At 37.9% G+C, this 14555-nt stretch overlaps 1 protein-coding gene across 2 annotated transcripts; it reads left to right on the top strand.

Annotated features, from left to right (window-relative positions):
* The first annotated feature begins 6723 nt into the window (after positions 1-6723).
* Positions 6724-9851, top strand: LOC135627294 (transcription factor NIGT1-like). 2 transcript variants are annotated; one of them, XR_010492580.1, is made up of 6 exons: positions 6724-7467; positions 7557-7786; positions 7874-8141; positions 8255-8331; positions 8943-9415; positions 9525-9851. XR_010492580.1 is itself a non-coding variant. In XM_065133340.1 (5 exons), the coding sequence occupies exons 1-5, from the start codon at positions 7347-7349 to the stop codon at positions 9330-9332; spliced, it is 1086 nt and encodes a 361-aa protein (XP_064989412.1). In that variant the 5' UTR covers positions 6724-7346; the 3' UTR covers positions 9333-9851. The 2 variants fall into 2 exon arrangements, 1 of the variants encoding a protein (XP_064989412.1); XM_065133340.1 differs by having other exon boundaries at positions 8943-9851.
* Positions 9852-14555: the final 4704 nt, after the last annotated feature.

The following is a 14555-nucleotide window of genomic DNA, read 5'->3' as shown; positions in this document are numbered from 1 at the left end:
CTTGCCTATCTCAAGAAGCAAAGCATGTTAACTTACAAAATTTGCAATCATGCACATCTTTAAAATTAATGATGATTTGGTGATTATGCATATTGTAAAGTGATATAAAATTGCTAGCTTACACTTTCTAAAATGATGAAAAATTTTGCTAGCTTGTATGTTGTAGAACATGCTATCTTACTACTTTGCATTTCTAAAACTTGATAGCTTGCATGTTCTAATATGATGTAGCACTTGCTTAATTTTTGCTAGCTTGCATGATGATAAAAATGGAGATTATGTTTATCATGCAATGAGTTGAACTTATATTTTCAAATATTTGAAAGTTACCCTTCTCCTTTTTGTTGATGACAAAAGGGGAGAAGTATGATCATGTTATGCATGATGACGTATTGCAAATATTCATGATAAAATTTGCAATGACTTGAATTCAGGTTAGAACATACTTTAGTCAATTTAAACACATGATTAAGGAGATTATCATTCTCAAATCCAAGAGGTTGTTCAACATAAACTTCTTCGGAAATAAAGCCATTAAGAAAAGCACTTTTAACATCCATTTGAAACAACTTAAAATTGTTACTACTAGTATAGGCAAGGAGCATCCTTATGGCTTCTATTTAGGTTCAATTTAGGAGAGAAAAATGGCATTTGCACAAAAATTCTTAAGAAAGGAACGAATTTGAACCCCTTTAGATGTCTCTCTAACAACAACTACGGGAGGAGGGAGGAAAAGAGAGAGATTCTCTCTCTTTCCTCCTCCTCCGTTTGTTGTTATCTCCGAGGGTAATATATCCTTCGTCTATGCTAGTGAGCTTAGAGAATTGAGATGAATATCCAGTCATATACCTTGAGCATCTATTATCAAGGGTACCATCTCTTACTCCTAGCTTGTGATGATACATTTTTCTATAAAAAATGATGATTTTTAGGTACCTATTTGACCTTGGGTATCTCAAAAATCGATCTACATAGCTTATCATGTTACATTGAGTCATTTGAGATTCTTTTAGGAACCCAAATCAATTTATGTGGACTACATTTCTTGAATGGACAATGATAAGCTACATGCCCAAATTTGTAACAAAAGTTATATTTGTTTCAGGATGAAACATGCAAAGTATGACCTTTAACAAATGTGGTTGGATTTTGGTGAGAGCTACTCACAAATTCGATTCAGTCTTTTCTGTGAACGTGACCCTTATTGGCAAGGATCATATTCAAGGACTTGCTACCAACCTCAAATTTTTCTAAGGTTTCTTTGAGTAGCAAGTTTTCCTTTCTAAGTGTTTCTGGTTCATCATATTTCGTACATGGAGCTAAACTATCATTGTGCTCAACTTTTAATCTATCGAAATCACTAACAAGAGTAGTATGCTCCTTTTTTAACAATTTATTTTTTTACTAATTAATTTGTATACATCAAATAAATCATAAAAAGCATTTAATAGTTCATCAAAGGATAAATTTACATCAAATGAACTACTCACCTCATCTCCAATGGCCATTAGTGCATAATGAGCAACTTGCTCAGTGATGGTAGGCTCCTCTTCTTTGGATGCACTTGAGTCGTCCCATGTTGCTTTAAGAGCCTTCTTATGTGGTTGTCTCTTCTTGGCTAGGGGATATTCGCTCTTGTAATGTCTCGGCTTCTTACATTCGTAGCATATTACTTAATCTTTCCTGGCTTCAAATTTATTTTTAGTGTTATTTTTAAATTTATTCTTTTTTATGAATTTTTTGAATTTCCTTGTTAAGAGTGTCAAGTCTTTATCAAGGTCCTCATCACTTGAGTTTTCTTTCAAGTGGTCTTCTTGGGTTTTTAGTGTCATATCCTTCCTATTCTTTGGAAGGGTGTCCTCATGAGCTTTACAAGTCATCTAATAGGTTATTAATGACCCAATTAGTTCTTCAAGAGAAAAATTATTTAGATCTTTGGCTTCTTGAATGACCGTGACTTTAGGGTCACAACTCTTTGGAAGAGATCTTAAAATTTTATTAACAAGTTCAAAATCTAAGAAACCTTTACCAAGTCCTTTTAGACTATTGACGACATCCGTAAATCAAGTGTACATATCTCCAATGGTCTCACTCGGTTTTATTCAAAACAACTTATAAGCATGCACTAAAAGATTAATTTTTGACTCCTTCACTCTACTAGTGCCTTCATGAGTCACTTCGAGTGTGTGCTAAATATCAAAAGCAGTTTCACAAATTGATACATGATTAAACTCATTTTTATCTAAGGCATAAAATAAGACATTCATAGCCTTTACATTTAAAGTGAAAGTCTTCTTCTCCAACTCATTCTAATCGTTCATTGGAAGAGAAGACTTTTGAAACCCATTTTCTACAATATTCCATAATTTGAAATTCATTGAAATTAGGAAGATCCTTATTCTAGTCTTCCAATATGTGTAATCCGTCCCATTGAACATGGGCGGATGTGTAATTGAATGATCCTTTAGGTTGCTAGTAAATGTCATCTCTCTTGGGTTTTAAACCAAACGAGAGTAAACCTTGCTCTGATACTAATTGTTAGGATCAAGAGTGTCACTAAGATGGGGGGGGGGTGAATTAGTGCAGCAAAAAACTTTTTAGATTTCAAAAGTCTTTATTTCGATTAAAACTGATTCCGACGAAAATGGTTTCGATTCAATCCGTTTCAGAGAGAATTTGAACTTGAAAGCTTTCGTAAAAGTGCAAAAGAAGATTAAGGAGATTTGCAGTAATGTAAATTACACAAATGAAAAAGCAAACCAGAATTTAGAGTGGTTCGGTCAATGTGATCTACATCCACTTTTGGATTTTACCTCCGACGAGTTCACTAGCATCCACTAAAGACCTTCCTTCAATAGGCGAAGGCTAACCACCTTTTACAGCTCTTTCTCCTTTTGTCGGGTTTAGGAGATAACCCTTACAAGTCTCACTCCTCTTTCTTGGATGGTTACAAGACTAAGAGATGAAGGAGGAGAACTCTTCTCACTTTTACAATACTTTATGACTCAAGAATTCAAGATTATGCTAATTCTTTCATGCCCTTCATGCAGAAAAAGGTGAGGTTTTTATAGGCCCCAATGACTTCAAAATTGGAGCCAAAAAGTGTCTTATCCCAGATTTTTGGGGTACTGACAGTACCACCGCCTGACAGAGCTCGGAGATCGAGCTCTAGCGGTGCCACCGCCTGACATAAGTGGTACTACCGTTGGCAGCATTAACTGCCAATGGTACCATCGCCCAATCTGGGCAGTACCATCGCCCAGATAACTTGGGGCATTGCTTTCCAAGCGGTGCCACCACCAACCAAGAAATTAGGGGCTGAATGGGCTGCTTAATTCGGCCTAATTCAGTCCTGTCAAGGGTCCAGTTGGCCCTTAATTAAGTTAGTGGGATTACCTCCCAATCCTAACTTAATTTATGATCTAACTATGATAATTAAGACATAATCATAGCACTTCTTGTTCTGGTGTATTAATTGCTCTTTCGGCGAGCTTCCGGTGAACATCCGACGAACTCTCGATAATGCTCCGATGGACTCATGGCAAGCTCCTAGACTTTACGATGATATTCTTAGTGAGTTCCGATGAGCTTCTTTGGCAAGCTCCTGGACTTCTTGGTTGTTCCGACAGAACTTCCGACGAACGTCCGGACTTCCGACGAACTCTCAAACTCCCAACGAGATCACAATCTTGATTCCGGTATAACACCTGCTTTATGTCTTACTGCTATCATAGTTAATCCTACACACTTTTCTTAATATATAGATTAGATCAAATAATTTACAATTGACTTTATCATCAAAATTCGAGATTCAACATGGTCTGCATCATCTCAGCTAATGCTTGCACCTGGTAGGTGAGGTTAAGGAATGCCTCAACGGAGACAACCAACTGGCCCATGCCAACCTCGGGAGGTAAGAGCCCAGGTTTTTTTAGCAAATGCCAATAGTGCCCCGGATTCTAAGCCGAAGCGCTTCCATCCATATATGGTAGAGTGGGGAGCTGCTCTTCGAGGTCGAAGGTGGAGATAGTGGCAGGTACCTTCTCTCTAGGGTGTTTGCTAAGGTTGTTTGGTGGTGATATCGGGCTCTCCTTCTAGCACCAAAATATTGGTGAACCTTTACTCCGTGGTTGAGAAGTCAACATGGCTCGGTTCGATCCTAGATGTGCAAGGTTGCCCACATAGAGACTCGGGTGGCAGAAGTGAGCATTGGGTCTAGTTAAGCTATGGGTCTCATTGCTTGCTTCTTCGTTGCCCGCCCTTGCACTCAAGTCAAGGTCGGGAGGGGGATTTCCCGACTCGACCCCTCCAAAGCTTAAGTTAGAGTTAAGTGGAATAAGAGTGAGTTGAATATGCGAACTCCCCCTCTACATTAGTCAGGGGTTGGCTTTTATACTTGCGAAGGGGTGGTCAGTCGTACATGGTATTTTAATGATTGTTAACTCCTTGGGAGGATAACTTATACCCTACGGATGAGCGCAGACTAACCCGTACGGGTCGGTGTCGTGCGGCGCCGTTCCAAGTTTTGTGGAACGGCTCCATGGTGTTCGATGCTGACTTGTACGACGCCGAGTAAGATGACTTGTATCCTATAGACGAGCGTCGATCGACCCATACGGGTCCCTGTCGTGCGGCATCATTCCGAGTTTTCCGAAATTGCTTCGTGGTATTCGACATTGACTTGTACGAAGTCGAACAACACGAAGGTCATGTGATCATCTCGTTCAGATCCGAGATGTCGCATCATGTCAGTCTAGAGGTCTTTTGTCGACTCTGTCATGGCCCTCGTTTGCTACCATGGTGCTGAAATATGTCATATCACATATTTTTTTAAAAAAGAGGGCTTAGTCAATGTTGGGTTTGACCGATGGTTGGGGTTAAACAATAACGGTTCACACCTAACCCAACAGTTAAAAGGAGGGGCAAAGGGCCTGTCCCCTTTAAACAGTCACATAACAATTATTTTTAGTGTCTGTTAATCATTTTATAATTTAAAAAAAAAAAAAATTATCTCTTCCTATAACTAAATAATAGTTAGTTTTGGGAGCATTTTTGGAAAGAGAGATCTTCCAAAACCCTATAAAACCCTCTCAAATTCCATATTCTTCCTCACACATTTGATTAAGAATCTATAGGCTCTTTAAGTATTCTCTTAAGATCTCTTTGCTCACTTAAGTTCTCTACCGAATTCTGATGATAAATGAAAACTATCACTTCATCAAAGAGCCTTTCAAAAGTCTAATCGTGGCAACCCAAGGAAACCAACACGTCAACGTCAAGCTAGAGCCGGATAAATTCGTTACATTCGGTGGAGTTAAAGAGTTTAAAGATGTTGTACTTTGAAAACCACTATTTTCTCACTTAAAAGAAAGTTTTGTAAGACAAATGATTCTAACAATTAGGGAATGAGAGAATATTATATCAAATTAGTGAGAAAAACCTAAAGAACACTTCAAACCATAGCTTCAACAACTATGGACTGATGACAACTCTCACTGTAAAGCTATGACGAACTCAATTATGAGGAAGACAAGTTTAATGACCTTCGCATTATGATTTAAGGCTTTAATAATCAGTGTACAATAAGGGCTAAACTCGAACTGGCGACATAGTTTTATTCATAATTTTGGACTACTCGCTCATGAGGATGAGGACTTCCAGTGATCGATCATGGTGATGAGCGAGATAACCCTCTTATGTTACTGGAGGATAAGAAGATAATAATATAAGATAATTTCAAAAAATATAAGAGATAACACAAGGTTTTGTTGAACCATACCATGTATTCTCCCTTATTTCCAACCAAATAGAAAAAGGTTGCTATCCACTAAATTTTTTTCAGATAAATTATTACTTTATTTTCTCTCAGTTTTTTTTTTTTTTAACCACATTGGTTTTTAAGTGGATGGCAATCTTTTTTTTTTTTTTAAACCATATTGGTTCCCGTAAAACCTTTGTGTTCATGTGTGATCGAATGATGTTTGAGAATCATTTGCCCCTATGCAAATAGCAATATGTGATTCTGAATAGAGTAAATACTATTCCGAAATTGTAAGATTTAAGCTGTTCAATGTAGGCGTGGAAATACAATTTAAGCTGCCTAACCCTTATGTTCGTACATCATTTGACTTTCTTCTTTGAAGATAAATAAGCTGTCTGTATGACTTTCTCCTCGCAGAAATGTCATTTGACCTTGGCATTTGAGATACCCCAAAGGCACTACATCCCAAGCACCTCAAGAAGAAAACACCTATTCCCCTTCTATAATTTCATCTGTCAGGAACCTTAGTCTGCCATCCGAAGGAGAAGGGTTCTCTTTTTTTCTTTTTTATGTTCTCTTCCTAATTGGAACAGACATAATATATCTGAAACTAATAAATCCATTGGCTGCATGACATCCTTGTCCGAGACCTAACCACCACCACTAAAACACTCCATTCCAAGAACAGCCCGAGGGATGACATATAATATCACAAGGCATATTCTTCGGAAGTTGGGGTCAGTCTCTTCGATTCAATCCCGTCACGTGTGCACAAAGAAATGGTTGCCTGTTGCCCCTTGGCAGTCCTCAAAGGCCAATCCATGTCCTGCCTCAGAAATCTGAATCCTTCGCTGCAAGAAGCCATCGAAAGCTCTGCCCAAGCCGAGGATGACCTGCAAGAAGATGACCTACTGAGCACAGCCCTCTCTCTCTCTCTCTCTCTCTCTCTCTCTCTCTCACGCGGCTGGCAGATGTGGCGTGTCGTCCTCTTGTATGCCGAAGATTCTGAGCTGATTCCTTCCCCCACCGAATGGATCACGGCCGTCTGCTTGCATCGTGTCGAAGATCCAGCCGTTTGTCGTTCGATCTTATCTCTTCACCTCGTCGTTGACGTCCGCGCCAGCGCGTCCATCGCAGCGGAATCGCTCGGGGAATATTCAACGCACAACCGCGTACTTTTCCTTCGCTTCATCTCAAAATGACGCCCGTTATAGTCCTCAATTCAGTATCCCGATACATATTTATGATAGTTAGCGTCTAGTTATCATCGATGACTCGATATGGAGGATGATAACGAAACGTTACACTGAATATAACGGTTCTGTAAGATCTTGGCAAAGATTCTGATATGCACGCGACGCCCCGTACTTGGCTTCCCCTCCTATACGCCTCTCCTCTTCTGATCTCCCCTCTTTGTTCCTTCCCATGCCATCCCCATGTTAGCTGATTCCGCCTCTCTTCCCCCATCACTGCCCCTCGATCATTTGAGCTCTAAACAAAGCAGAAACTTCTTTCCTTGACGGTCTCCCCCGCAGTCGTCTGCTTATACCTGTACCATCTCAAATCTTTGGCATCAGACCAAGCTATGGATTTCTCTGCGACGCTGCCGAGCTGTGGCGACTACGTTCGTGCGCTCGAGGAAGAGCGGAAGAAGATACAGGTGTTTCAGAGAGAGCTGCCTCTTTGCCTGCAGATCGTCACGCACGGTATATAGAATCGATTGTTCTCTCATGTTGTCGCTATGTCTTCTGGTTATTTGTCTTCGTTGATGAAACGTAGTGACGACTGGTTGCAGCCATCGACAGTGCAAGACGACAGATGAATGGCCATGCTACGATGAGCGAAGACGGGCCTATTCTGGAGGAGTTCATTCCGTTGAAGCCGAGCTCGCCTTCGTCGGAGGATAGAAGCGTCGATGGAGCTGCCAAGAAGAGCGGGTCGGCGGCGACCAGGGCCGATGAGAAGCCGGACTGGCTTAGATCCGTCCAGCTCTGGAATCAGGAAGCGGACGCATTTGGGAAAGTGGTGAGAACGATCTCTATTGCTTCCTTCTACCGAGGTTTCATGTTGTCTTATTCGTGAGCCGAATCTGATGGATGTTTGCTGTGTTAGGAACCTCCGACGAAACCGATAGCAGTGAATGCCAGGAGGATCGGGGGAGCATTCCACCCCTTCGAAAGAGAAAAGCATGTTGCAGCACCAATCCCAGCTTCCAGTTCAACAACTAGTGGAAAAGGAGGAGTTGGTGGTAGTGGTGTTGGTGGAGAAGAGAAGGAGAAGGAAGGGCAGTCTCAGCCTCATAGGAAGGCGAGACGGTGTTGGTCACCGGAGCTCCACCAACGATTCCTGCACGCCCTCAAACAGCTCGGTGGCTCCCATGGTAGGTCACCGAGTTCATGAAAGAAACACCTGCCGTTCTCATCATATACATACGATTTGTATGATTACCATCACGTATCTTGTTTCTGAGGAATTGGAGCTGATTGCTTGCAGTCGCGACGCCGAAGCAGATCAGAGAGCTGATGAAGGTGGATGGCCTCACCAACGATGAGGTCAAGAGCCATTTGCAGGTTCGGGAGTATCTTTACCCAAAGTCGATTCTTCTTCTCTCAGTTTCTTCTGTTCATCACTATTGAATCTTGCAAATGGAAACCAAAGTAGAGAATGCGCACCTCCCTGAGTTGGATGCATTGCATTTGATGATGTTAGGTTGTCTGCAAAGCATCAGATTCCTTGGATATTTTTGCCCCATAGGAACAGATTCCCTGGAACTTATCAGCACAAATTCTGATAGACATAAACGAGAACCCTCCCACCTCAGATTGTTGTTTGGTCATTTGGACAATGGCAATCACTAGTAAACATCTCAGTCGTGACATAATTGCTAGGTTTTTATTATAAGCTTATCTCCCTCTTTCCCTTATGTTCTATTCTGCACATGCTTGGCTGAGCAAACAACTGCATGGACCATATAATGTTACGCTGCATCTTTTCGTGGACCTAATAATTGTTCAGGCCACTCAACATGAAGATAACTACTTCCATTTCTTGTCATAGAGTTCAGCATTGTATTTAACATCTATTCATGGATCCTGTTCATCCTTTTCCACTGAAATGAGGTCAAACCAAAGCACTAGAGAACTTTGAAGATGTTTACATGTTTGTGATCTCGTTGTTGCAGAAATACCGGCTGCACAATCGGCGGCCGAGCACTGCAGTTCACAGCAGCAGCAGCAACACCACCAATCCTCCCATTCCCCAGTTTGTGGTGGTCAGCGGCATATGGGTTCCACCTCCAGATTACACAGTTGCAGCACCACCGGCCGATGCTCCTTGTACTCCTGCAGTTGGAGTTTTTGCCCCTGCGGCATCACTCCCGTCAGACTCGAGAGTGCGGCCGCAGCAGAGCAAGCAATCGGACAGGTCGCCCACAGGGCCACAGCTCGAGAAAGGTGGACGCAGCGAAGAAAGTAACAGCAGCGGGAATGCTGCTGCTTTCAACTCTCTTTCTCCTGCCGCCTCTTCTTCCTCACAGACCACCACAGCCTCGCATCGTTTACACAGATCTTGACTGCGCATGCATTTCCTCGTCTCCTCTTGACCAGAGCTTTCGCCACCTCCCTCCATCGTCCCCCATGAAATAAACAGATAAAGGTACACGAAGCACATGATCTGTTTGTACGTTAATCAACTTGAGTTAAGATCACATGCAAGAGTTTTATGGTAGGAAGACAGTAAAACCTGCTACCTTTCAAGCATTCAGGGAAGTGAATTGTTGTTTACCCGCATCACAAAGGAGTGGATAAGCATGGTGGTCAACGCGCTCTGGGCCAAACAGCGTCTCTATTGGTTGACAGCTTTGTTGATGATTCGTTGGCTCTCTTATCCTTTCATTAGATTACTTGTTTGGTTGATGTTGTCGGCGGTGCATGGCTGCTATCATTCAACAGAAGCTTCCAGCCGACGCAGCTTTCATAGAATCCTTAAATAATACTCAAAACAGCGAGAGGCCGGATGAAGTGTCAGAACAAGATAGCCACCATACAGATTTCATGGATAAGGATAAAAGAGAACTTTGGTTGAGACTTTACAGGCTTTCCTCTCTGCTCCTCACCCTTTATGCGCAGGACACCGAAACTTCACGAGTACTGTAGCAACTTTTCTGCACAAGAACATCACTTTAGCGAAGGAGACCAAGTGTTTGTAAAAATGATTCAAACGTGTTCTTGCAGAGCTAAGGGAAGCGAAGGATGCAGTTTTCATCTCTAAGGAACAAAGTGATAGCAGTTTCACATAAGCAAAAGTAAAACCAAAGGAATATAAATGAAAACGAAGAGTGAAGTTTACAAGGAAAGAAAGATGGTAATTAGCTTAGTTAGTAAAGATCTTGACGATTGAAGCACTCCGAAAACATTAAAAATCTACAAGGAATAAAAACCAAAATAGTCATAACAGCCATGAAGTTAAAAAAACAATCATTTAATAAAAGAAACGATTAGTTAACAAATTTGTAATGTGTGTGTCATGTTAAATTATGAGTAGTAAATTTGATATTTTCTCCTAATTTCTAGCATTTCTCTCATACTTTGAAAATGAATACACTAAACAAGGGATTATTACGCACATTGTGACTCTTGACAATCCATGAAGTTGTATACTACTTAACGTTGTTGAAATATTATATATAGCATGGAGTTGGTAAGTGCGTTATCCTAGTGTTCTATGGTGTGGAGAAACTGTGTTGTCAATGGCCTCTGAAGAGTTCTTTGGCTTGAGAAGACCTTCAAAGACCTAGTCATCCAAAAAGAAGGCTTAGGAATATTAGGTTGAAAGGCATGACACTCCCACAATTAGTTTGTTAAGTATCCAATCATAAACATTGATAAGGCTTTGACTTCTGATCTGTTTTTTTCCAAGCATTCATATGCACAAAATATTTGATAATATGATTTTATTTAATTGATTAACATATATTAAAGTTCTAATTGAATTATGATTAGGATTATCACCAATAGAAAGTAAGTCATTTATGACATGATTCGTTAGGAGATAATCTTAATAGAAGTGACTCTTCTAATTATTTATCATAAACACTTTACTCTTGAATCCTTTAGGAATTATTTTTTCTATTAATCCCTACTCCATCATTGATCGTGATTTTGTGAAAGATAGTAAGAGAAAAAAAAAAAAAGGTCTAGCATTTTTCTCATAAATTAGTATTGCTTCATACGGATTGTCCTACGATGCATACTCAAATCATAGAAAAATGTATTTGGACTTGACATCCAAAGATATGTAATCTTAATTTTAGATATATGATTATTTAATTTTGATTTTTTTATATTAAATTTATTTCATATAATAGTAGTATGATTATTTTTATGCTCATACGAAACGGTCTGAATTTTAGTTGGCTACAATAATAATTCAAATGAAGGTATATTTTATCTTTAAATGTAAAATAGTGAACATAAGATTTATTGATGCTCCTATTAATTTTTACGAAGAAATAACAAATAACATAAGATTTATTAATTCTTCATTGCATGTATAAAAATAACAAATATAATATTTAAACATCCCTCTTTAATTAAACTTTATTAGAGATTTGAGCTACTTCAAGAAGTTAGTCAAATCACAAATGCGTAATAATGAATACAAGATTATATAGTTCAACATTCTTTCTTATTTTCATGAAAAAAGAAAATACAACTTTTCACTACATAGGAATAATAAATGTAAAAATAATTTTTTTTCTCGAGTTAAACCAACCTGAGTTGGAGGCCTCTTGTACCCTTTCTTATATTAACCTCAGAAAAAATTTCTTTTACTCGCTTTAGATCTATCAAATGCTTTTTTTTTTTCTTTAATATCACCTTCATCAAATTTTCTCTTAGTTCTAACATGATGGACATTATTAATTATATTTATTTTGATTATATATTTTGGTTGCTAACTATCTGTTAACTAGCCAATTTGGGATACATAGAGTATTTACACAAAACAACAAACTCATTATATCCAAAAGTTTATTTTCATACTTGAATTTATATCTTTCAAGTAACTTGTTTCCCCGAATAGATTCTAATCAAGAAATACCAACTCCAACATCATATTTATGTAAAAAGGAAGATCTAAACAAGATCAATGTTATATTAGCAAAATAATATTACAATGCATGTCATGAACCACTTTGGATCCACAATATATTGTCTTTCCTCATCGAATATACCAACAACATGCTTTGTTCCAAGGGGGCCTACCGATGCTTTGTTCTCGGCAACCCAATGGTTTTGCCCATTCTATGTGGCTATAAAAACGATGATGGAGATGTGTAGTATTTTATGCCAATTATTGGGTATAGGAGCACGTCTAAAGATTTTGTTCACCAATATCTTTGCAATCGTCACTTAGATTCTTAGCAGTACAATTGACTTTGTTAGATAGAGTAGTACAAATGGCTCCCTTAATTAATTCAATGCCAATGCCTCTTCCTACTTATTCAAATCTTTATTTTAATTAAGCCTCCAAAGTTGAGTTGGATGAGCTTTTACTTGTGTTGGCCACCGATTCTTCAATGGCAAGTCTTCACTCTCATTTTTTTAGTTTCCAATTGAATCTTTTATTTCATTGTTCTTAGTCTCTTGTTAGTGATTGGGGATGATCAAGTAAATCTAAATCGATTTTAACCCAGTTGAAGCAAACTTAAGTTTGAATACGAGATTAAGGACTAGATTTAAGTCAGCTTTAATCTCACTCAAATTAAGCTCTAAGTCTAGTTCAAGTCAAATTCTAATTAGTATGATTCAATCTCAATATCTCAACTCGAGTTTAATCTTAAATCTCAAAGTTAGATATAGCTACTTTGACTAGCTCAAACTAACACCAAGATCCAATCTAAATTAGACTTGGATTTAAAAAAAAACTAGCGATCAATTAAAAATAACAACAAGGGGTGTCAATCTTGAGAGCCCTAAACTCTTTAGGACTCTCTCCCCACACCCCACCCTATATAACAAGGGATAACCTTTAATTCATCGAAAACTAGTCGATCCTAACCTCTAAGTCAATAGAAAGAGAAAGAGAAAAAAACAGTGAAAAAGAGAGAAGAAAAGAAGAGCTTGATCATTTTATTTTCCTTAAACAGTAACTCAGTTCTCGTATCCAAAAATAGAGATTCAATATTTCTTGATTTATTAGTTGATTTATATTAATTAGATTCTCTTTAACCCTGTAAATAGGGTTATGTAGAACTTATAATTATAATAAATGCTTTCTTCTTTTTTTTTTTTTTTCTTCAAAACATGGTATCAAAGCATTTGAATGAGAAAGAACTTGAAAAGCCCCCCCAAATATTACAGTAAATTAATTCAAATGGTTCAGTAGTAGAAATTAAATTTAGACTAAAGGAGATTTAGCTTGTTTAGCTTAAAGGATAAATATCACAAATTTATTAGAGCAAATCGAAATTTCATATATCGATTCTACAAAATGCCTCATAGGTTGTATGGATGGGTGGCCAAAACATCTATACCATAGATCATGTTGTGAAGATGTATTGTTTGTTTTTTGATGAGCGTTTTTGTTAGAGGTGATGAAATTATAAAAATTAGTAAAGACCATTATGTTGCTTCTCAGACTAATCATCTTCTTCGTTGTCAAATCCTATAAGAGACAAAAAAAAAAAAGAAAAAAAAAGATGATTGAATAATTCAACCATTTTTAGTCATCTTGCTGATTGATAATAGATTAACATAAAATAAAGACACACAAAGAACATCTGAAAGAATAATTTCATGATCAAGTTTGGTAAAACCAATAGAAGCTACTTGTGCCTTTTTTACAATGGACAGTCCAACATAGGAATGTGAAGAGATATTTATTTTATGTAATAGACTAGGGGATGAGGCAATATGATCTGTATGATCCATTTATTTGAAATTATAAAATCAATATGAGATGAAAGACAAAAAGGAATAGACTAACCTATAACATTTGCCTTTGCCTGAGTGTTACCATTGCTTAAGAGGGCCAAAAGTTATTGATATTGTTCATGCATGAAAGTTGGGAGTATCTGACTGACTGTACGTTGTTGACAAATGCCTCTGTTCTATCTTCTGATTTTGTTTTTATAGAATTTGTATCCAGAGGAAAACCATGCAAATGATAGCATCTATTCTCATAAAATCAATCAACTAGGCCTATCACGTTAGCACGAGCATGAGAAAAAATTCTTTAAAATATTTTTAATATACATATATTGAACTATTCTCTAGTGCTAATTTTACAAGTGTTAATACATATTCTAGTTATTCAACTCAAAGTCAACCAACGTCAAATCGTATGTATCTTGATTTTGTTAATTTTGCAAGTGTTAACATATATTCCGGAGAGTATCGAACTATTCTTTGGTGCTAATTTTTAATATGCATGATTGGATTTGAGAAAGTAACAAATCCCCTTTATTCTTTAAGATGTGGAACTCTATAAAATTATATCGAGGGTATGTTTATATAGCTCATTCGATTTTTAAGTTAGACTTATTTATGAGGTGTCACCCGTGTTGAGTCCTTCAAAGATTAAACGTAAGAAAACTCGAGTGTCTTATAGCTTAAAAAACACACTTGAGGTGGTCTTTTATGAGTATTTTCATGATTGTTATGCTCGAGGATGTGTATTAATATTAGGGATAATTATATACCTCTCTTAATTATAGTGAAATTATATCACACAAATTTGAAGAACGTGCAAAAGTTGTCAATACGATTTGTAATATATGAAGAGGGGTACCATG

Source organism: Musa acuminata, chromosome BXJ2-11, assembly GCF_036884655.1.
Source record: "Musa acuminata AAA Group cultivar baxijiao chromosome BXJ2-11, Cavendish_Baxijiao_AAA, whole genome shotgun sequence".
Taxonomy (NCBI): domain Eukaryota; kingdom Viridiplantae; phylum Streptophyta; class Magnoliopsida; order Zingiberales; family Musaceae; genus Musa; species Musa acuminata.
The sequence above is the reverse complement of the archived record's forward strand: the minus strand, read 5'-3'. Positions and strand labels throughout refer to the sequence as shown.